At 38.8% G+C, this 23,835-nt stretch overlaps 1 protein-coding gene across 2 annotated transcripts in view; it reads right to left on the bottom strand.

The window, feature by feature from the left end:
- The window catches only part of PCCA (propionyl-CoA carboxylase subunit alpha), a 293,280-nt gene that overhangs the window by 126,626 nt on the left and 142,819 nt on the right, over positions 1–23,835 (bottom strand). For both annotated transcript variants that reach the window (XM_064440630.1, XM_064440629.1), the window contains 2 exons: positions 17,936–18,046; positions 8,277–8,379 (listed from right to left, as the gene is read on the bottom strand). In XM_064440630.1, the coding sequence (XP_064296700.1) occupies positions 8,277–8,379; positions 17,936–18,046 (214 nt within the window). The remainder of the gene's footprint in view (positions 1–8,276; positions 8,380–17,935; positions 18,047–23,835) is intronic.

Raw genomic sequence — 23,835 nt, forward strand, 5'->3', positions numbered from 1 at the left:
CCCTGCAAAATATACCCCCAGTTCAAAGTATTTAAGAGGGTTAAACAAAATGCAAACATTTAATGCAACATTAAGCATGTGAAATAAAAACTTGATTGCCTAAAGAAAGCATGCTATGCTGTTACCCTGGTGACAGGTTAAAAAAAGGATTGTGAGCTGAATGGCTGTATGATATGAAATTAAAATGTTTCACATTGAACAATCCAAAATGAATTGGGAAAGGTTAGAGCAGAGGAGAGAGAAATCAATTCTCCAATGGCAATGGTGAATGGAAGTGAAGTCTGAATAGGATTTGCCAGTGGGGTGCAACAGCTGCCAAATATCCTGCAGCCAAAGAATTACAATAATACTGATGAAGTGTGCAAGAGCTTTTGGAATCATTGCAGGGAACAGAGAAATACTCCTACAATAATGAGGCCATTCTGTGTCCCATCCCACTTTCGCAGTTGAATCAAAGGAAAAAAAACGGTTGAAAATTGTAATACTCAATAACAAAGGTATAAATGAATTATCTATCCCTTCAATCAATATCTTATATTTAGCTACAGCCTTTGTGAACCATGAATGAAGCAAGCATGCTAAAGAACGACCAAATCAAGACACATACATGTAAAAGTATGCAGACAATATTGAATGAGAGACTTTTTCTTCCCATACATTTTGTTGACAACATATCTACAGCAACGGCATCCAGAAAAAGCAACAGACTATACAAACAAACAGCAGGACACCACCAGTGCCTCTAGGAATTTCACAAGGTAAGGCCCTGATGTTCATGCTTATCTTTTTTACGTTAATAATCCTAGGAAAGAAACCTCGGTAAAACTTCTCACGTGAACACAGTTACACATGCATTTACCGTGCTTAGAGTCCCCCAAAGTCAAGAAAAGCTTTGCCCTTCCATAAAAACCTCCAACACAACTTCATTTCTGCCCTTCAAAACTCCAAATAAAATATACAGATGGAGAGGAAAATCTATGCTAAAAATAGCTGTAAAATGACCAGGGAGCACATAGAGATTAGCACATACCTTGTTAGTTCTGTGGTTTCATGCATACACTTTTTACACACAGAAAAATATTAAAGAACAGGTTTAGGAGGTGTAAACCTGCATGAGAGGAAAGAATCACTGGGCTTATAAAAGGGATCAAAGTAAGAGACAGAGGTCTTGTGGTAAAGATAGGATCTTGCAGCAGAAGAGGTCACAAGCAAAGCACGGATGAGAAAAGGGCCAGATTCACAATTAAAAAGGGCCAGGAATACAGCAGCACAACAGAAAACATTCATACGTGTATACTATATAAATTCAAGTTTCAACATTAAGTGTTGAAATATAACCACAGAAGCTATAAAGCTCCTACAGCAGCTGCTGTTTTCCCAGCAGACATGGTAAAAGTAAAAAATAAACACAAGGTCTTAGCCAGGTCCATTTACTTTCGTGAACGGCCCTCCCACCAGCAATCACCTCAGCAAGATGCATGACACTGCTCTGGGGATCTTCCCAAGAGATGCCCAGCAAGGTTCAAACCCTTAATAATTATCATCTTCATAATGATTTTGTAATGGTTATGAACTCTAAAGATTGAGAAAGCATGGATTCCCAAGTATCCAGGACACCTTTTTCCCTATGTGATATAGGGACAACATGCTATGAAAATTACCCATAACAGACCATTCTGTTTCTGGAATATACATTCATGAATCACATGAAATGATGACTCTGCAGTCAAATGACTGTATAAAGACCTTATATTACTCCTGTTATCAATTCTGGTTCCATTAAATTAATCCAACGAAAGAAAAAATATGATACATACATTGTGTAGAAGAAGCCATGACTGCTACCTTGGAAAGTGCCATTTCAACTTTCATACTTTACATAAAAGTTCATTTCCACTGGCCAAAAATACCTGTTTCGTATATTTGCATCTACTTGTCTCCAGAATACATAACTCTTTCTGTAATAAGTAACTGAACAATGCAGAAGGGTAAATACTAGCATATTTTAAAAACCTCTAGAGTATTCTTTAGGGCAGCTGGTTTAGCAGTGATGAAGCATGATTACAAAAAAAGTAATTATTTATGAGAGGTCAAAAGAACAACGTCAAGTAACACCTAAAGAGACAAAAGGGGGTTGTCACAATCAGAAGAGCCCATTATAAACAAGGATTTCGCACAAAAAAGGGGAGGACAGTCTTAAGTACCTTGTTAGCCTATGGGGAAAGAAAAAAAAACACAGAGGAATAATGGCCTGAAGCTGCAGTAGTTACATAAACATATCGAGGACTTTCAAAGGCGTAACAGTAAATCATGAAAAGAATGCTTGACTTGTTGACCAGGGGACGAAAACAGTAAGGATAAGACAGAGTTATTTTCATGAGCTAAGGATGACTGCATAACTCCAAAGTGAGGGAATGAAGAAAGCCACAAAGTGGGCTGGACTTAGTCATCCTTGCCAAATGAAAACAAAGTGTTTTATCTTTATATCACACTAGAGGGTATTTGTAGGGTAATGCAAAGTATAAATATTTAGCTGTACTTGCAATAACTGTTCATATTATTACTGCAGTTCTAGGGGCGGGGGGTGGATAAAAATCATGTAATCCAATTGATACAATTCAACAGCGCCTGTGACTGTGCTGCAAAGTAAGAACTCTCCCTCTTTCCAAGCGGCCAGTTCAGATGACTCCAGTGAATTTTCCTGACATCATCTTCCTTCTTCTTAAAATTGATGTAACATAACCTTACTCTGTGCAGCTCCAGCAGTGCAGGAGCACCAGAAAGCTCTCCTATTGGGCAGCTGACCATCCTTCCATATGGGGAAGCCCTAGGCTGGCAAAGAGCTGGCTCTGTCCCAGACTCCAGCAGGGTAATAAGTGTAGTCTATGTGAAAGCAAGCACGCCTGAGAGGTGCGGGGCTCCACTGCTCTCTGAGCAGCTCCCTCACTGTCCTAATCATGCAACAGCAAGGCAAAGCAGGCATCTGAACCATCACTACTAAGTGCACCTGAGGATTTACGTCAAAATATCCCATACCAAATCAACCTAGACACAAATCTACAATAATTCATTAAGTAAAAACCTAAATATATCCATTTTGGTTCTTGCAGTTCACCAGTTGTGTTATACCCGCTGCACTGGACCCCTGGATTTTCAGAATTTTAAAACAAAAATTCAGACAAGCCATTTCAGAACTTGACAAAAATTTGCTTGTATTTTATCTGTAATTTCTCATTATACAGTTACCCTTCATGTGAAAGTATTATGCTATGCTTAGAGAGCTTCATCCATTTCAGGTCTGAAAATACTTTAAACAAGTTGATAAATAAATATTTACAAAACCTCAATAATGTAGTAAAGTATTAAAGCCATTTTGTCTTTTTGTAAACCTGGGCCCAATCCAACTGACTTCTCCCACAAGAACAGTTAGGAGTTTAACTCAAGACTCCCTAATCCCAGTCTTCTATATTAAAAACACACAAGCAAGAAAAACCTTTACGTTTTTTGCCAGCAGCATAAAACATTTTCCAGTGTGTTACCATCTTTTTGCATGTAGTATCAGGTAATATGGGCATGCAGCCTCACTGTTTTTTTCCAAGTCATAAATGATGAAAAGGTAAAACCCATAGAAAAATTAGGAAAATACACTTAGCAGCCAACACAAGCAGCACATAGGAAGTGCTGTAGGCAATTGGGTTTAGAAGTATAAACATTGCATTAGTAGACCCATGAGATAGCATGATGTAGCCACACCTGGAGAGTCACTCTCCTATTCCCCTCCCAACCCACTAATGAAAACAAGTCTGAAGCCAAAATGTGAAGATTCAACTGTACAACATCATTTCTGGTCTCAAAGGCTAACTACATCAAACAGACATAAAATAAGCTGGCTTGACTTCAGCCAAAATATGTTTCCACTTGAAACAAGATCGAGGTCTGTCTAGAAGACCTTGGGATTTTACTAGATGCTGTAAATCTGTTCAGCAGCTGTGGGTGGCACCAGTTTCACAATAAACTGGACTATGGAATAAGTAGGAAAAGTCCCAGGTAAAATAACTGAAAGCTGAACAATGAAACAATCATCAATCATTCATGGCTCTTTCCTGTAGGAAACATGTGCCCCTATTATCTGGATATCATGGTGAAATATTCACATTAGTATCTGGCTCACAAAACACCAAGCATTTTCATTAGCTAATTATCTTAAAAAAACCAAACCACACCCCACAACAACCTCTTTCCCCAAGAAAACTGGTTAAATAACAACCAGTTAGATTTTAAAAAAAACACACACACCAGAAAATGCTCTAAAATATTAGATTGCATAACAAAAGTAAATATCTATATTCTGTAACTCTGAGCACACGCAGGTCTCCAGCAGCTGTTCTAGCTAAAGGTTGGCAAATTAATCCTAGGAGACTGTTGGTCTCCAGGGGCACATAGCAATGCAGACAGTGGAAACTCACCTGTGGGTGCTCCACCCAAATCACAACACAATTTATTCTAACACAGGAAAGGCAAACCAGCCTTCAGCCTGCGGCCTGTATTAACCTCAATGCCACACAACCTACTGCAACAAAGAATCCCACTATAGGGGTCACGTCTAATTGAAAGTAGTGGAAGAAGGTTGAGTGTTTGATCCTAATGAGACAATAGCTCACTGATCATCAGAGTGCATTCCAGCAAGAACCTTACAGTTGATGATTCAATCACCCAGGGGATTGCAAAATACATATTTTCCAATCACATCCCTGCAAATACCATTGACTGGAGAGGAGAGCCCCCCTCATGAGACTGCTACTAGTCTGATCTGTGGCCCACCTCTGCATCCCTTTTACAAGCCATCCTCTACCCATCTCTTTCTCCTTGCTACACATTGCCACCCTTCTAGCTCTTGCAGAATAATTTCCTGTCACAAATACTAAACCTGGTTCTGTCAGAATGATCTGAAGTATTACTAACTGCTTCCAGGCTAATATGGGTCATTTTAGCAAAAACCAGAGTAGAAAGCAACTACACGCCTATACAAAATCACACCTGGGTATCTGGGAGAGGAGGTGAGAAAAGGCAGAGACCAAGGAAGGAGCGGGCTGGGACAACAGTTCCTTAATCTGGCTCAGCTCCATTTCACAGTCTCAGTAGTACCGCTAGTGAAAGGTGGAGCTTCAGTGAAGACTTCCAAGCATGGTTCTTTCTATCTATCTGGCTAGAATAACAGTCCTGAGCTTAGGCTGAATAAATCATTTGGGGAAAAAAGGGAACTCAAAATACCCCTGCAGTTGTGAGAAGAATGCATATTATACATGTGGCTCCCAAAAGGGAAAAGAAAACAAACCAAAACCAAAAGATAAGCATATAACTCAAGTTCAGAAAAAAAAAATTGTCTATTTGGCAGCTGTGACAAGTTTAGAAGAAATAATATATTATTTCAAAACACTACTTTTCAGTGCAATTCCTCTCACAAAAATTCCTCATTTGCCTTCAGTGCATGCAAAAAAAAAAAAATGCTGTCAACATAAACAGTGCTAGAGTGCTGAAATTTTGAAGATGATCATCAACATGGCGATGTAGTTTTCCAAACCATTAGAAGAATGTCACAGATCAACTCTGGAACATGCAGTCTGCTTAATCCACTTGCATCCTCCAACATGGATTTAAAATTCCCACAGACTCCAAATGCCCAATTCTGCCACAGTGAACCGCATCCAAGATTACAACTGTCCTTTTTGATTTTTTGCCAGTAGCACAGGTTCCTGCTCTGCCCTTTTGATTTACTAACGTTTTTCAAACAGAGTGCCATTACACCAATAAAGATGCACTTTCTACAGCCACAATCCTGCTCCCTGACAAGTACCCATGATCTAGAACACCTTCAACCACAAGTCAGATGCAGTTTGGGTAATTTAAGGAGATGGTGTGAGGGATCGTTGATGAGGCTGCAGTAACTTGTATGCTCCACAGTTCTCAGTCCCCTCTAGAGGGAGTCCACTAGCTGCTCTAAGGAGCAGAGAACACTGTCCAGGACACTGCCCAATCCTTTGACCTCATTCTGCCTTTGTTTCTTTGACTTTGCCTCTGAGGGAGCTGCATGGTTTTGGGGAAGGGGTACCATTATCAGGTTTGGATTTCTCTGGAAGTTACATACCAGTAAGCCTTTAGCATTAGCCTCATGCTATTTGGCCTCAAACAGGCAGCTCTACTATCACTAACACAAGCAGCTCTAACAATATATGTGGATTGAAACAGTGACCTATTCACTAAGAACCACACTCAAGCCACTCTGAGAAAATTTTAAGGCTCAACTTCTGAAGGCTTCATTCTAGAGCTGCATGTCACAACAGGCAGAGAAGATCATCCTTTGAAAGCTGAGCTGAACATAAGTACACTGCATCATGGCAGAAGAGAGTGATCTTCCCTTTACTGAAAAGATTTGTTAGCTCCACCATTTAAAATTCAAAAAAATCAGACCTTAATCTAGTCTTACCAAGCACAAACTTCATGTGGTCAGGCTCTGCTGCCTTCTCTGCTCATGCTGGAATGGAAGGAGTTAGGTTAGAAGGACTCAAAATTAAGCTAATTTTTTTCAAAGCAGGAGTGTACTTGTTTCCCAGTTGCAGCGCAAAAAGAATGACCATGCCTTACTGCTCAATGCAATTGTTTGTTTACATATTTGATGTCTCGTTTAAAACAGTTGTGCATGTCTTTTTCTATTAGGATAGACAGATACTTAGTATTGAAACAAAATACTTGCAATAGAAAAAAAACATTCAAAGATTCTTCAACAATTGGACTCCTTTTCTTTTCCTGTTAGCAAGTAAGAACATTTTACAGGCCAGAGGAAAAAAAAAAAATGAAATCAGAGTAGCGAATGCAACAGCAGTTTGAGAATCACTACTTAAATCAACAATTCCTATCCTTACTCTAGGTACAAAGTAATCCATTATTTCTCTCTCGCAGTACCAGACTACTTCCTATGCTGGCCAATAAAAACTACAATCAAGGCTCCTCCTCATTTTCCCTCATTCATCTTTTATTTAGGCAACAGTGGCCTCAGAGTGTCTGTTCTTCTCCTTACGCCATTTGCTATGGAGGATATAACTTGTGGAAGGAAATAAAAAGGTGCTTTACTTTCCCCTATAGGTGCATAAGGAAAGCAATGACCTGGCCCTACATATGCTATATATTACAAAGCTGTTATGCTTGCTCTAAGTGTCTTTTTTCTTTCTTTTTTCTGGTTTGGTTTTTTTTTTCTTAACACCATATGGTACTATTTATCTTTGTGGGTACAAATAAAAATAAAGACTTCTTGAAACCACATTTGATTTATTCCTGACCACTGTAAAATCAGTAATCGAATACACTGTCAAACCACTGGCATGGAATGTGAATAATGTCTATCCTGCATTCTGGCTTCCCTCTCACACAAACACACATACATGCAACTTCATTAAAGAATATGAGGCAAGAGGAAAGTGTCATCATGAAGTTAAGATTCACTGTATGCAGCCGTTGCAAACACCAACTACCAAAGCAAGGTTCACAAATTCAACTATTCTAACAGAAGCTCAAAGCATTGACAATGATGGACCAGAGGACAACAAAAGCCAGAAACATCCTAGAGGAAAAAAGCATACTGTTCCAAAAAGCCGAAGTAGTGAATTAGTATTTTGACACAAAGTACTGCAATGGCTAGCCAATTAACAGTACTGCCTAGGTTACCAGCAGCTACTACCCAAAAAACTGAGGGAGCTGGGGAATAAAAGCACCAAAAAAGGACATACTTAAAGCAAGGTCCTGATGCTTCCTTCATTTGCCAATCAGAAAGTGTTTCCAGAATTAGACCCTAAACTATTAAGATTCATCAAGGTAGCAAATTACTTATGAATCCGCAATATTTTGAAGTGCTGTAGCTGAATATTCATATTATCCCAAAGTGCTTAGATCGCTTCAAATGGGCACATGGGAAATTTGTGATGCTCAATTTGTGGTTAGTTACTAATGCAGCAACATTTTGTATTAATGAAACTCCTGATGTGCATTAATTACTGTACTGGCTTGTAACACATTTTTGTGCCTATTAGTTTGCTAATATGTAGAATAAAAATAATCATGTATGACTTGTGTGAGTAGGGAAATGTAAGCTGCAGCTCATTTGAATTTAGGAAAAACAGATTATATTAAGAAAAAATGCAGCTTCTTAACAGTGTCTCTTATGCACGAGAAGATGCCATTAACAAAACACATCAGCACATCTGAGTTCCTAGAAACGAACTTACCTCTGAGTCCCTAGAAATCGCTGTGATCTCAGTTGTTCAGCCACATACAAAGACGCCGCTGTTGCCAGTAGTTCTCTTCTTTCAAGATCTGTCAACTTGTGTCCTAGTTTTCAAAAAGCAGTTAAAAAAAATTAGATACTGGAGACCAACACAGACACAAAAAGTAACAACTACCAGTGAAGACACTGTTCAGTCCTTATACATGAAACCAACATTTTTTTTCCCTTAAATTAAGATGAGGCTCAACATAGCAGACGCTCTGAGTTTTAAGACTTTAAATTAAATTGCATGTTTTCATACAGATCAGCCCTACTGCTAACACTGGTATCTCTGTTAAAAACAATTTGACAACTGAAAGAAAAAAACTGAACGATGCTGCAACATCTTGTTTTCGTTACTGAGGTGTCACTGGTTGACATATTGTGCCTCATGCTGGTAAGGAATCCATCTGTACATTAAAACTCGCTCAAAATATACAGCATTCTTTCTCAGTCTGTTACTTTGCAAAGGCTACAGAACTTGCAGGCAAAAGGGATAACGCAATAATATAAACCCCAGAAATAAATGTGGATAAAACTACTTGTCAGCCCTGGGTCATTTGGTGCCATTTGTGTAGTCATTAGTTTGTGATAATGGAGTCAGAGTCATGTTTGGCACTTCATAAGCTGAGAATGGCTCAAAGTAGCATACCATCTGAAGGCAGGCAAGCTAATAAAGGTTTGGACAAAGAGGTGGAAAACAGGGCGATTGGAAGCAGGTTTTCTCCCAACTTGGTCTTGTTCCGGAACATGCAGTTAATAAGAAATTCAACTGTCCATTCAGCAGGCTAAAAGAGCACATTGACAGAGCTTTGCCTGTCAGACCTTTAGGTCAGAAACTGCACAACACAGATTTGGTATGAGAAGCTGGCGTACATGTGGCCAAGACTGGTGGTAGAGAAGTCGAACAGTCAAAACTGATGTGAGAGGGAGCAAAAAGACAGGTTAGGTAGTCAGTCCACAAGGTAGCAACAGGAAGTTAAAGTTGACATAGAAGAGGACAAGAAGTGCAAAGGTGAATTGTCATGGAGAAAGAGAGGCAAACTTTATCCTCAGGAGAGACATTTTGCACAGATGAAAGCAAGGGTATTTCAAAGGCCAGAGGAGAGGAAAAGGCAATAAATAAAATTTTAAAAAGACAAAGGTAAGACTGAAAGATTTAGCTGAATGCAGTTACAACAGAGCTCTCAAAGAGCGCTTTATGCAGCTGCTGTCTGCCTCAGCAGACCATCACAGCAAATGCCATCACCCACAGCAAGTACAGACTCGCATGAAGGGATGGGGGAAGAGGTGGGGAAGGGGTTCAGAAGGCTGTATCTCCCTGAGCAGCTCTGCCCACTGAGGCACATTGCTTCCAGTCCTGCAGCAGAGAAACGGTTACACAGTTCCCTTCTACACCTCCTCTGTCCTGTCACCTCAGTGCTACCACATGTAATGTTAACGCACATTCCTTGGTACTGACCACTAACACGTGACAATTTTTATCAGTAGCATAAAATAAGACTAACAGGATCCTCAGGAAAACCCAGAATGGAGACCTCTGAAAAGGCCTGGAGCAGACTTCACAGTTACAAGTGCACCATTTCAGAAGACAGCGTCTTCTGCACAGGGCCCATCGTTCCACTGGGCACATTAAATATGGATAGGTAAAGAGGCTGCTTACAGTCCACCTCAGCAACGCAATCACGCCAGTGATGGAAACACACTCATTACAGTTCCAGCTAACAGTACAAAGCAGCTGTCACAGGCCAAAAGATGTAAATTTAAAAATAAAAGCCAGCAAATCTGCATAAATTTATTTTCAATTTAGTCTATATTAACATATTCTGGCTAAAGATTATTGCAACTTCCTTTGCTCAGTGTTTATTATTTTTTATCTGCCTTGAAATGGAAACTGTCTTTATGGCAACAAACATATGCAGAAATACAAATGTTGAAAGGTTGAGGAACTGGCTTGAGAAACACTCGATCTTTCCTTTGTCAGTTACTAGAAAAGCTGATTGCAGAGCAAAGTAAAAAAATGCTGAACTTTTATACTATTTGTGCATATATACAAACACATATACCTGTATATATAAGCCTTATATAATTATACAATGCAATAACAACAACTCTCTGGCTTTGAAACATGCCAATTTTCCAGTTGTTTACACACAGCAAAAAAGCTCCGAGATAATTTTTCCAAAATGCTGTATCTAAAATTGGTAATTTGTTTACATGTCACAGCTGAAGATACATCAGGAAATCCATCCTAAAACCTTTGCTTTTTCAGTCACCCTGCCTAACATCCATTACAAGTCCATGCAACAAAAACTGCATGTTCCCACCTGCTCCAACACACACTGGTACTATCAACCCCTATAAAGGAACAAGGTAAAACTAGAAAGATCCCAGTTTGAAGGTTTTATTGCATGACCTTCATCTTGGATGAAATCAATAACTGCTTTTGCACTTGCTGTGCTGCAAAAACTCTTTTCTCCCTGTATCTTCAATAAAAATCAAACTCCAAACAGTGAACAAAGGTCAATAATTTGAAACAGGTTAACAGCCGATCAAGAGTTGCATTCACCTCTTCATTATCGCAAACATGAAAGACATGTTTATCCACTTTCTCTATTTGTCACTATTTGCATTAGTTGCACCATAGGCGTGGCAAGCAGAAAACCAGTCATGACTGTAGTATCCAGTGTGGGCAATTTGCAATTGTCTTCCTAAGTCTTGGAGATAATATAAACTGTTAACAAGAACATACCAAAATTAGGTTTTGGTCTTTGGCAATAAAGATACAATCCTACCACAGAATGTCCTTAGCATAACTTTGGAGGGATACCTCAGAAGCTTGACTAAAGGCTGCTTCCTAAGGATGGCAATTTCCCTTTATTATACGAGACAAACCGCCTTAGTTCTCTGCACTCAGCCCCATTTCCCTTGCCTTCTACTCTTGCTCTGCTGCTATGCTCAGCAGAATTTTAAGCAGTTTTAAAGTTAAACTTTCCATTACATTACTATATTTGAAAATACACAGATGTGCCAGAGTGTGATACCTTTGTTTTCCTTCAAGTCTTATTTTACCTTACAAGCTACCCCTTAGGATTTCAACTGCATGTCTTGAGGTATAAGTTAATATTCACCACCAATAAAGATACAACGACACAGCCTTTCATGTTCACCATGCAGAAGATCGACCTGAAAAGTAACAAAGCTAACTCTGGGGCATTTGTCCAAGTGCTGCCTTGGTAGGGAGTGAAATGAGTAAGGAGCAAAGCTTCTTCCTCAGCTTCCAACACGGGACGTTCTGTCATTGTTCTTTCCTGCCCTTATCACTGCAGGCTCCTGGGCTACACAGAGATTTCATCTCCACCATAAAATGTAAATCAGCTCCCAAATCTCTCTGCTCAACCAGGGATATACTTCTGCATTCTCACTATCACCACTGAACTGAATTATATATGGTGATATAAACAGGATTAATGGCTATGAAATTAAGTCACAACTCAAGGAGTGGAAGCACTGTTGTTCATATTATTTAAAACTAGACTATGCACATCTATTACTACTGAACCACAGAACCCTGGTCTGAAGGAAGACAAGGAAAAAGTATTTCTCCCTTATTTCCCTGATGTTATGATTGCTTAAATCAATATTATCCCAGTATCCCCCAAGCTGAGTCAAAAAGGTTCATGCAATTACTTTACATAACCAACTTCTAATTAAATTACATAAAAGGTAATTTTTCCCATAACAGTCTCATTTGCATTTTGTCCTAGAAATGTGTTTCCTACTACCAATTACAGGGAAGGAGAAAAAAAAAACCACGCCATACCACTAAAACAAAAAAAAACACCCCCACACAAAACACACACCACAAAACCACCCAACACCCACACCAAACCACCACAAAACAAAAACACACCCGACAACACAACCAGACGAGCCCTGGTTATGTGCCTGGGGCTGTTACTTAATACTTGAATAGTGACTGTTTTCTGATTAGGAAGAATAAAAGTTAAAAGGAAAGTGAGTAAGGTGGAAAGTACAATGCATAATTCAGATCCATACGAATGCAAGCAATGTTTGTATCGCTCCTAGGTTCTGTTCTGGCTGGAGTTTCTCCCCAGTGGATTTTGAAGTTGACCATTACAGACAGCATGTATACCAAGTAGACTGAGGCAGAAAAAGTTGCATGTTATTAGAGGTTTTAATTTCTTCTGAAGTCCAGCAGAGCTTTCTTCCACCCAGATGGTCACGGTAAAAGACAGTCAATATTGTCTGTGTATGCAATCTCAAACCATTCAGAGTATTGAAGATATCTCTGAGAGCTCATGATCACTTATAAGATGGCTGCTACAGCACACAAAAAAAACCCACCTCTACTATTTTGAAATTTAAAGGGGTTAGTGGCAGACCAAGAAACATTTCTTGGCTTCACCTGTCAGAAAGTAGAAAGTCAATTAAGCTGTTAAGTCAATTTTTATAATCCAGTAGCTTAATAAAATGAACACAAAGATTAGATTCCAGCATGGAAAAGATGAATAGAAATAACAGCAACCATCCTCTCCCTTCTAACAGTAACACAGCCGCGGAAGCTGCATTCTCCCCTCCAACTAATAACAGAAGTCTACAGACTTAAATTTAGAAGTCATATCTACAATCCCAATTCACCTGAAAAGTGGTTTAATACACAACAGAATCATGGAATGACTGAGGTTGAAGGGACCTTGGGAATTCTTTAGTTTTTTTCAGTGTGGCCTCCCTCCCGTCTGAGCAATCCCAACATCAAATTCAGCTCAGGTCACTCAGAGCTTTGTGGAGTCAGGTCTTGAAAATCTCCAATCTATGTGTGCCTCGCTGAAGAGCCTGGCTCTGTCTTGTAGGGAACCTCCTTGGTGGCAGGAAAAGGCTGCCATTAGGTTCACCCTAAGCTTTCTTGTTTCTAGGCTAAACAAGCCTGGTTTTCCCAGCTTCTCCTCACAGGTCCTCTGCTCTAACCCCACAACTCTGGTAGCTCTTTGCTAGACTTACTGAAGTTTATTGACATCTTTCTTACATGTGTGACGGGCGTTAAAACTGGACACAGTATTCCAGGGGTGCTATAATAAGTGTTGAGTAAAATGGAGTAATCAGTCCCTTCAACCCACACAATTATAACAAACCCAACGTTTCCAAAAGCCTTCACCTCCCACACACTCTCTGGATCCAGTACGCAATTGCAGGATGGAGGTGTTTCCTTTTTCTTCCTTTCTGTATTAGAAACCGTAACATAAAGGATTGTCCATCAGAATTTCTGCTCTTCCTCTCCACCCAAACGAGGTAAACATGCCAGAAGAGGGGCAAGTAAAGGATTCTTTTTTCTTCTTCCCGTGTTTTGGTACGGCTTTTGAGGCAACCTCTCAGAAAATGCCTCAATTCTCATTTGCACAGGATGTCTCTCCCACAGAGACTGACCAAGCATTTGAGAAGTCATTTAATAACCAAGAAGAGTAGATTATTAAAAAAATCCCTCAGCATTCAAACAGATATGTGGGGCAAAATGGATTAACTGTGAAACAGGCCAAACCACAAAGAATGATCCAGTGGATAGCATACGAACCTAAGGATCCTTGAGTGTAACTTGTTTTTTGTAAAGGATTCCTCTTAGATCTTTGTGAAAATAGAGATGCTTTCTGTGCCTATAAACTAGGGATAATAGCTAGTATATTCCCTTCTCACCAGGGAGGTTAGGAATTACAGAGGCATCCCAGGCTGCTTGGAAGCAGTAGGAAGACAGCTCGCCTGACAATACTCTGTCTAATAGCATGGACTGCTCCTGCATGTTTGGCAAACATTTTTATTCTGTGAGCGAAGTGCTTGGAGGCCACTCTAAGTCAGATATATTTATGTCATCTAACCTAATGAGTGTTGCTGCACCCACCCTCAGGTCCGCAGTCCTCCCAAAACATGCATGTGTGCTCAGAGCAATAACCCACTCTGGCTGACCCACTGCCAGCCAGCTTTCTAGCCATCCATCCCTCATATAGACAACAAAAGGGTATGACAGCATCTGTTTTCCCACACTATTCATACCCTGAGCAAGGCTAGTTTCAGCACAGCTATATTTTAAAATAATTTGCAATAAACACTGGTTTTGTTAATGAATGCTTATTTACAGAAGGGAAGGAAAAGAGTTAAACCCTAATCATGAAAATCACTAAACATTCCCATTCTAGGTGTAATTTGATGTGGGCATCACAGGTTAATGGAAAAACTGCCAAGATTTTTCTAATAATTAATTTTTTCTTAACTTACAGTAAACGCCTTCTAATAAAGGACTTATAATGAAACCCCTGAAAATGAGGCTGGAAAACAAAGCATCTCTTAAGACTGAAGTTAATATTTATATTTGAAGAAAAATGCACATAAGAAGTAGACCAGTACTTCATACAGTCACCAGAAAGAACACAGCTGATATTCATTACTTGCCATCGCTGTAGACCACCAGTGGCAATTGTGTAGTTTACAAAAGAAACACGCTGGATTGTGCTCAAGCATTAATATAGCCCGCATCTTCATTGAATTTTTTTTATTTCTTAAATTTTGCAAATACAACACACTTCTAGTATAGATTCCTACTGTTAACAACAGCACGTATTTCTAGGTATTCCCAAATCTACTTTGGCTACACGTTGCTCTAATTTTTCAGATTATCCCAGATCCTTTTTTACAGCTACACGTCTTTTATAAACAATATTAAGATATATAAAGCTACCTAATTTTCACATCCTCGTATCAGAGTTTTCCCTGGGTATTTATATTAAAAAGTTAGTTCAAGTGAGTAGAGGACTTATATAGCATAGGTTATTTTGCTTGTTTTCTTTTGCTGAGCTTCTACCTGTCATCTGCCCACCACCCTTGCTTGCCTTCAACAGTTCCCATTAGAGTCTTTGCATTTAAGGAAATATTTTTCAATAGATACTCAAAACAAAAAAGCATCCTCTAATTCACCTCAACAACTTTTTTTTAAGCCAGAAGGTCCTGATCCAGAGCAAACTACATCATTAAAAGGGCTTTCAATTACTTCAGTGAGCTTTGAATCAGTACTCTTGACTTGCAATACAAATGCTTTGTAATAATATCTGCATTTTTTTTATCATTAAGGCGGTTAATACATGCTTGTATGATACATGGAAGGAGAAGAGCAAGACTTCTTACAGCAGGTAAGTCTAGCCATTTCACCTTTGCCATTCGTTAGTTTCTATTATGAACTCTCATCTCTCTTGTGTCTTCTGCTGACTAGAGCAAAAGCTTATCTTTAAGACTGTTAATATAATATTAGTGTTTACCTCGGCCTGTGACACTAATAAACCACTTGCATCACTGTGTATGTGCACACAAATGCATACACAGTTCAAGTCAGATGACCCCCAAAACAAATTTCTTGTCAACCTGTAATTTGTGGACTGTTGCTGTACGCTTCTATGGGAGAACTTATCTTGGGCCGCACATCTCCGGGACACAGGGCTCTACCCACCCTGGGGACAGTGATGCACAGACATCAATATGATGGATACAAAATGTCCATTTATTTAGCTGCGTCACACACTTATATAGCTCTTGCGCTTCCTGTTCCTGCCACTCCTATGGGGAGGAGTCTATCTTTCCGTCACAGCCCGTGATCTTCCGGTCGCCGATCCCTGTCTATTCCCCTACAGTGGACCAACTAGTAATTAACTGATTATATACAGGTTAACAATGCAATATAAAATATTAAAACAAGAACAGAAGAACTAAAGGCAAGAGTGCCTTTCAACAGTCAAGAATACAGAGCAAGGGGTCTCCTCCTGGGTCAGCAAAACCTGCCCCAGCTTCTTACAAGTGACCAAAGGTCCCAATCACACAGAATCACAAAGAAAGGTAGAACGGTTTATGTTTTTTGGTGTTCCCAGTTGTGTGTGAGCCTGCCTTTTCACAACATTGTATAAACCTATCTAACATCCTGCATCTTTGTCTTTCTCCTACATTCCCTTCTCCCCGTTCCTTAGCCTGCCACTCAACTTTGCATATCTGCTGAAGTTCACCAGATTCGTTCATGAGCTAAGTCAACCCAAGAACTCTCAAAAAAACTACCCCAACAAAAGCAGCAACAATTTAAAAAACTGCCATTTTATGGTGGCTTAGGGAACTGAATCCACTAAGGAAAAGGACTGAAAAGTCCCAGAACCAGACAGAGGACACGGGATTCTGTATTAAAGTGCCAAGGAAGGGAGATGGACCAGCTAATCAGCAGCACTGAGCCTTCAGAGCAGATCATGGTACCCTCAAGTCTATGCTGGATGAAAGCCAACTGAGTTACCTGAAAATTAATTAGGTACATCTTAACAGAGAAGACAAAGCAACATTTGAGCTTCAACCCTCACAAGCTTACTGCCACCCAACGTGACTAACTCCTTGCTTTGGTTGCAGTCAGGAGCCAATAACAAGCTGGATTCATTAATCCTACATGTAGGACACTATCACAAAAGTTGTCAATTACAGCATGATAGAAAGTAGTTTTGTGGATGAACATTCTTTGCACCAAACTCACACACTGAGTCTTGAGGTAAGAAAAATCGGTTCTGCTTCTTAATGAGACTAGAATTTGGCAAGGTGCCAGTCATGTGCAGTGACTGCCAATCTGGCAGTGCTGTCTCCAAAACTGGATGAAGATTCTGCCACATGGGATTAATGATGAATGGGTGGAAAGGACCCATGAATGATGAGCTATAAACATTGTATCTGTTCGGTGGTTCATTTTGGGGTGGGTATTTTTCGGTTCTGGCTTGTTTGGGGTTTTGGGGGTTATTGTTTGTTTGTTTTTAAATAAGGAAGAAGTTCTGCCTGAGGTGAACCTTCCTTAACTGAGGAAGAGGTTCTGACAGCTGAGGTGTGAGACCCCTCTAGAAGGACTGAGTCTCTGGCCACACAGGTGAAAAAAACACCTACAGCAGGTCAGCTGAGAGAGAAGACAACTTTTTAAAATTTGATCCTTTTGAAAGGAAACCAATCTACTTGTTTACTTTCATTTCTCTATCAACTGTTGTTACACATTTTTGCAACCAAGTTGTTTGGGATGCTGGAAAGAAACATTTGCATTTCTGTTTATGTTAACCTAGCAGATAAGTTGTTAATTTCAAGGTGATTCCCATTACTGTATGTAATGAGTATTAAGACCAAGCTACCAAAACACTCTGATAAAATGCCAGATCCTCCAGACAATACTACAGTGAATACAAAGGGTGCCAAAAGGCAATTCTAAAGATGTTGCACAAACTCACTGGAGAAGCAATATTGTTGAAAAGAGAAATCTTATCCTCAGTTAACAGTAGGGCACTGTCTGTAATGAAGCACAATAGTATGGTAGAGTTGAACTGATGTCTATTTTACATATTTCGTATCACCTACAAATTGTTTTTCTTGACTTTGTATGTACTTCATTTACTATTTTGTCACTACAAGTATGTATTTTGCCTACTTGAAAGTAAAGGAAGTAACCATATCAAATATATTATGCATTATTTAATAACTCTAATTGCATGGAATAATAATCAGAAAAAATACCTCCCAAGGAAAAAAAATAAAATTCCAACATTCCCAAATGGAACAAACCTTTAAAACCATCAGGATAGACTTCAGGAAGGAATTTAGTGCTGATGTCTCCTTTAACAAAGCGTGGATGGATGATAACTTCTCGCAGTAAAGAAATATTGTGAGCCACACCTGAAAACAAAAAAAATCAATACAAAATCAGGTAAACATATTAATCAGATTACAGCAGGAAACAACTTGTAAAAATATAAGCTCTTGTCTTTGTAGAATAAAAACTTGTTCACAGTGTAGAGACCATAGAATTGCTGTAATCAACACAGATATAACAGTTTTGTTCCACTCCTGCCTCAAGATAACCTCCTTAAACAGGCAGTTTAATTAAGAAGTAACCCTTCCAAATCTTCACATCACCAAGCCTAATTCAAACACTTAGTTATGCCAATGATAGCATGCACAATCAAGAGACTTTTGGTTCAGACCTAGCAGATGTAGGCAAAACAAGAGCCATCTCCTTGAAATGACAGACTGGTCATGACTGTAAGTATCATGCCAGTTCCAGTGAACCCTGGTCCACCTAGTCATCCTGCCACCTTATATATATGCACTCTCCTGTGGAAGATACGCACCACGTTACACTCCAATCACAGCAATGAAAGATAAGTCGTCTTATCACATAAAATTTTATATAACATTTTTATCATTTGTAAGTCCTAAGAGACTCCTGTGGAACTTAAATCTATTGCTTGCTCCATATATAGCTTTATCCAACCTTGCCTGGCCAATTCTTTTATTGAATGCCTTGTTCCCCCTTTAGCAGCATTCCATGACCCCAAAAAAACCCCTTGAATTAAAAAATTACTTATCATACAGCCCTTTGTCCTTTAATTTCTTTGACTATTATACTTTTTTTCCTCAATTCCTTTATCTCCTTTCATTCCATTTCGCAACCTGTTTCCTCTTTTTCATATTTTCATATTTTTCTTTCCCTTTTCCCCTGCTTTTTGTGCCAACAAAGAAAGACAACTTCTAAAACACAATCTAAAGCTACACAGCTCAAAGGATGCTGCCAGTGTCAGTGCAGTACTTGCACATAAAACAGCAAGTCCTCTGCCCCTTCCTCACAGATGAGTAAAAGATTAACTTGTTCTCTCAGAGACAAAAGGAATAACCCGTATCCCAATTCCAGCACAGGCTGGAAAAAACAATCAGGAGTAGATGTCAGCACAAGATACATACTCAGGATAGTTAACACTGGAAGAAGATTGACTAGGGAAAGATTCTAGAGTCAGTGAAAATGTTTAAAAACAGGTTAAAATAACAGCTGCCATGGTGCAGATATAGTTGGCATACCTTAGTTCAGGCAGCGGGACTAGATGACTTTCCAAAATCCTTTAAGCTTTATTTTTCTTTGAACTTAACATGGCTGTGTAACTAAGTTAGTAACAATACTAAACTGAACTTTGCCAGAATTACTTGCAGTTTAGCACTGAATATGATGGTCATTAAAAGTCATTTAACTGAAATACTAAATACAAAGAAGTCTTTATAGGAGGTGGGAGAGGAAAGCACATGCAAAAAAATCCTGGAGAAAGAAATCCCCAGATAATTTAAATTATCTCCTGCTTACTGCGCTCCAAACCATTTTCAAAGAGAAGATACTTTCTCTTTTGAGAGTAGCACACAGGTCATCTCTGGAAAGGAAAGTTTAAGATTATGCAGGTATGAGAAAGACACTGTCTTTATCTCTGCTCTCTTCTCAATTGTGGAATGAGATTGTAACAGATAATTTGAAGTGCCACCACAGTTCAATCCCAATAAGACTACACAGAATAACACTGCCTCATAAACATTGCTATTTCTTAAAAAAAGCTGAAATAGACATGCAGTTCAGGGGCATAAACTGTAAGCACTGCCTGCAGCTGTTGCATCCTTTCCAGGTACAGATAAATAAGGAAGCTGCTACAGGAAAGAGGTTACCCAGCCTCAGCTGTGCAGTGTGCACATTCTCACCCTTCAGGAAATACAAAGTAATTCAAATTCTTTCCTCTCAGGGTCAGAGGGACAGTCGACTCCAAATCACGTTGCATTTTCCAGGTCACATGAACTTAGGTGTTAGGTGCACACCACGAGGTATAAAATGCAGAACGCATCACAAACTAGATTATCTTGTAAAAATCTATGCATCTGTATCTCTTGTAAAGCACAGGATTTTGAACTTCAACTTTAGGTATGTCTACTTACAAGTTGTTATGATTAATACAGTGATGACGCGACTCGAAGTTATTTGCACATTTTTTTCTAATAGCTCTAGTTTAAAATAACATATAAGAATTCATTGTGAACTCAGGTGTCTCAACTGTAAATTAAGCTACTTGGATTTCTCCACCTATTGAGATCTCACCAAAACAAGAACACTAGCAGTATAGCAACTGCAAATTGCTGTAGCTACAGAAGGAGATTCCTTTGCACTCCTACTTCTTTCCCCTTTGTGTTTTTCCAGTTTAGAAGCATGAATAACATTCTTGTTATTTTATACGCAGACTACTTCAAACAGTTTCAAAGCTTTTTTTCCCCCTACAGTCTGCTGCTGGTGTGAATTTTCAAGCTCTCTGTGTGGCCGTCACTGAAACCACTTTCAACACACGGAGTCAGACTCAGCCTCATTGAATCATGAAGCCACAGCTTTAAAGACTAGTTCATGAGCCATTAAGTAGCACATTACACAACCAGTTCAATGATGACAAGATTAAAATTTGACCATTTGATTAGAAGAGGACCAGCTTCCTTGCTGCCTGTGACCCAGACAGTCATTCATGGACACTGATTTCATAAACATTGAAACTCACATTGCACCTCCACTAAACATACAGTTTTAAAAATCTTATGGTAAGTGACTGTTGAGCGAGTTGGAAACAAAGTTGTTCTCTGGCTGCTACAAAATCCCTGCAGAATTTCCCATTTGAATAGTAAGTTGAACTATCACAGATATTTTTGTCTATTAAGTACAGCTTCGGGACTATAATTAAAAGACAAAAGGAGCTCTTCAGTGCTCCCTGACTTTGAATCCAGGATTTAAACATGCTCCAATTTGTAACCGGATCACCTCATGTTTTTCCTTCCTAAACTGCTATAAGATCCCTGGTGAGATGATGGCCGATGACAGATGACAGAGCTTGGTGTCTCAACTGACTGCCCCAAAAGACCTGAAATCAAAAAAATCCTAAGAGAATCTTAATTATTTCCAACTCACACATCAGAAAAATCAGAGGCTTCTCCAATGTTTTAAGCTCCAAAATTCCTTTAACAAGTTCAACAGACCAGACAAGCCTAGGTGTTTGGGAAACCATATAACGTATCTGTTTTACATATGCAAATTAAAATCTGATATGCAAGATTCCCTTTAAAGGATCATGAAAGGCTATCTTTATCAGTCCCCATGATCATTATGTGAGCAATGACTGCATGGTTGATCTACTTCTCAAAACTGACCTGATACCTTTAGTGATGTTCCCAGTCATACGGCTTAAAAACAAGAAAAAGTACCAGTGTAATCCTTCAGAAGTCTAGAAGTTTTAGATTTGCAATTTAGCGTGACCTCTGTCAAAGTTCATAAGGTCTCCATCTGTGTGTGAGTAACTGCTACGCTACAGAAATATGGACCCCTAGAGCAGCTTGCTCCTGACTACCTGCTGCTTCCAAAACACTGGCCAGACATTAGCCCCACACTCTCACAGGATCAAACAGAGGCTAACAGGCAGTGCTTATTTCATGCGAAGTTAGACACTAAACTGAAGTATATTGTATTTATGTTGCAGTGGTTTTCACGGAATTTTTCTTTTTCTTGACCAGGTCTGCGGTCTGCCAGGAACAAAATCACATTTGTTAACCTGACAAGCCATGACATTTCCAACGAACAAACAAAATCTTAAACTGTATCAATTTATTTCCCCTCCAGAAAACAAAATTTCACTTCAGCAGCTTTTTTTTTTTTTACATCATTAACATTGACGCAGAACTGCAGTTAGTTATATTCTTCTTCTCTCTAATAATAAAAAAATAATAATCGGTGTTCCTTATACCTCTCTTTTTTTATTTGGCTGTATTTACTTGGCTGTATTCTTCATTCAATATTACAGCACAAGCTCAATTTAAGATGTACTACTTGGATTTCAATTCTGATACACTATTTGACAGAACACATTTGTAAAAGAGAGCAGACTAGCATTAGCTTCTGGAGTTTAAATGAATTTTTAAAAATTATTTATCTGTATGTTTTATATATAACAAACACGTATTCCTGAGATTTAATTAATTTTCCAGTTAAATTGTAGTTATTGCCTAATGACTGCATGAGCACACTAAATAATCATTGTTCAGAGCTGATTAGTAACCACTATTTGAAGAAGGCCTCATTAAAAAAAAAAAAATTCACCAGAAGAAAGTATTCCCCATACAGCCCATTTCTTTATCTTGCCTCCTTCCTTTCCTCATCCTCTGGATTACATCTGCCTTAAAACCTTGTCAAATATACCAGGTTCTTCATTAACTTGCAAACTGTAGCTTAAATCCTAACCTGTCTTCCCAAGAACACACGAAGAAAAAGACAATAAAATTAATTTTATAGAAAGCAAAATTTTTATATCAGATTTATGAACAGGGTATCACACCACATTTTTACTCACTAAAAATAAGAACTTGGAATGCCAAGACACAAAACCATAGGCAATGTTTTCACTATAAATATTTACTGACACTAAACATATTCAGTGTTGATTAGCCTTTTTACAGTATTAAGCTTCTGTCATCTTGACATCTGCAAACACAAGTCTGCATTTATCCATGTAAACTTAATTGGAGTGCTACATGCCTCTCTGTAGATAAGCAGCTGAATATACTTAACTTGCTGATAATTTCAAATTGTGTTAAGTGAAAGAGAAAGAACTTTATCTGCATACTTGCTGATTGCAAAAACAACGTGTGGAGTACAGTACTAGAGATTTCTCTTTGTAAAAAAAATAGCAAAGCTAAATTACCACCAATCAATTTAAATGCGCAATAAGAATAAATGCTATGAAGCTTAGGAGGCATCCCAGCTGATTTCTCCAACCAAAAAATAAAATATGAACCAAGCTCTGCACTGAGCTTTATGAAACAACAACATTATCATAGATTTGCACGGACTATGAAAACACCACTTTTAAACACATGAACTTTTCAAAGTCCATGTACTACCCAGCTAGCCTCCATGTTTGCAATTCCAAAAGTTCTCATAATATTCCCTAAAACCTTCGATATTCAACTGTTTAATTGTCTTTCAAGGCTTGTGTTTTACTTCAATTCACTTCAGAGCAAGCTATCTGCATACAAAGTCCCATCCCAAAAAGCAAGAAAGGCTTTTGTAGCTTTGTGATTTTAATACACAAATATCCACATAAAGTTCTCGCATAGGATCAAGTACATCACTGACCCTCACAGCTGAACATGTATTTCAATTAAAACATTACCACTTTTAGATATTGAAGTCTGGAGCTCACAGAACTCATAGGCCAGAATAAAAGAGGAAGGGGGGGGGGGGGGGGGGAAGGGACAGATAATATATGGTAATATCTTACTGTAAAATCATTAGTTCACACTGAAACTATATTTTGTACTGCATGTTTGAATCAGCAGAATAATTGGAAGCAGAAGTTAAGCAGTCTTTGTCAAGAACAAGTGAAAAGAAAATGGACGCCCATCCTGCCATCACCCTCTCCTTCACCACCCTTTTACTCTAAAGCGGAACAGAACACCAGGACAACATTATACCTAAGGGACATTACTAGAAATAACAGCACTTGTCTTTCAATGCCTCCTCAAGCTGGCACACTCCATTTCTTGTAGTTTTTCACTACCACAACTCTTTTTTTCTTAATTAAAAAAAAAAAAACAACCACAAACCAAACAACCCAACCTCCTCTGAC

Source organism: Phalacrocorax carbo, chromosome 1 (genome assembly GCF_963921805.1).
Source record: "Phalacrocorax carbo chromosome 1, bPhaCar2.1, whole genome shotgun sequence".
Classification (NCBI taxonomy): domain Eukaryota; kingdom Metazoa; phylum Chordata; class Aves; order Suliformes; family Phalacrocoracidae; genus Phalacrocorax; species Phalacrocorax carbo.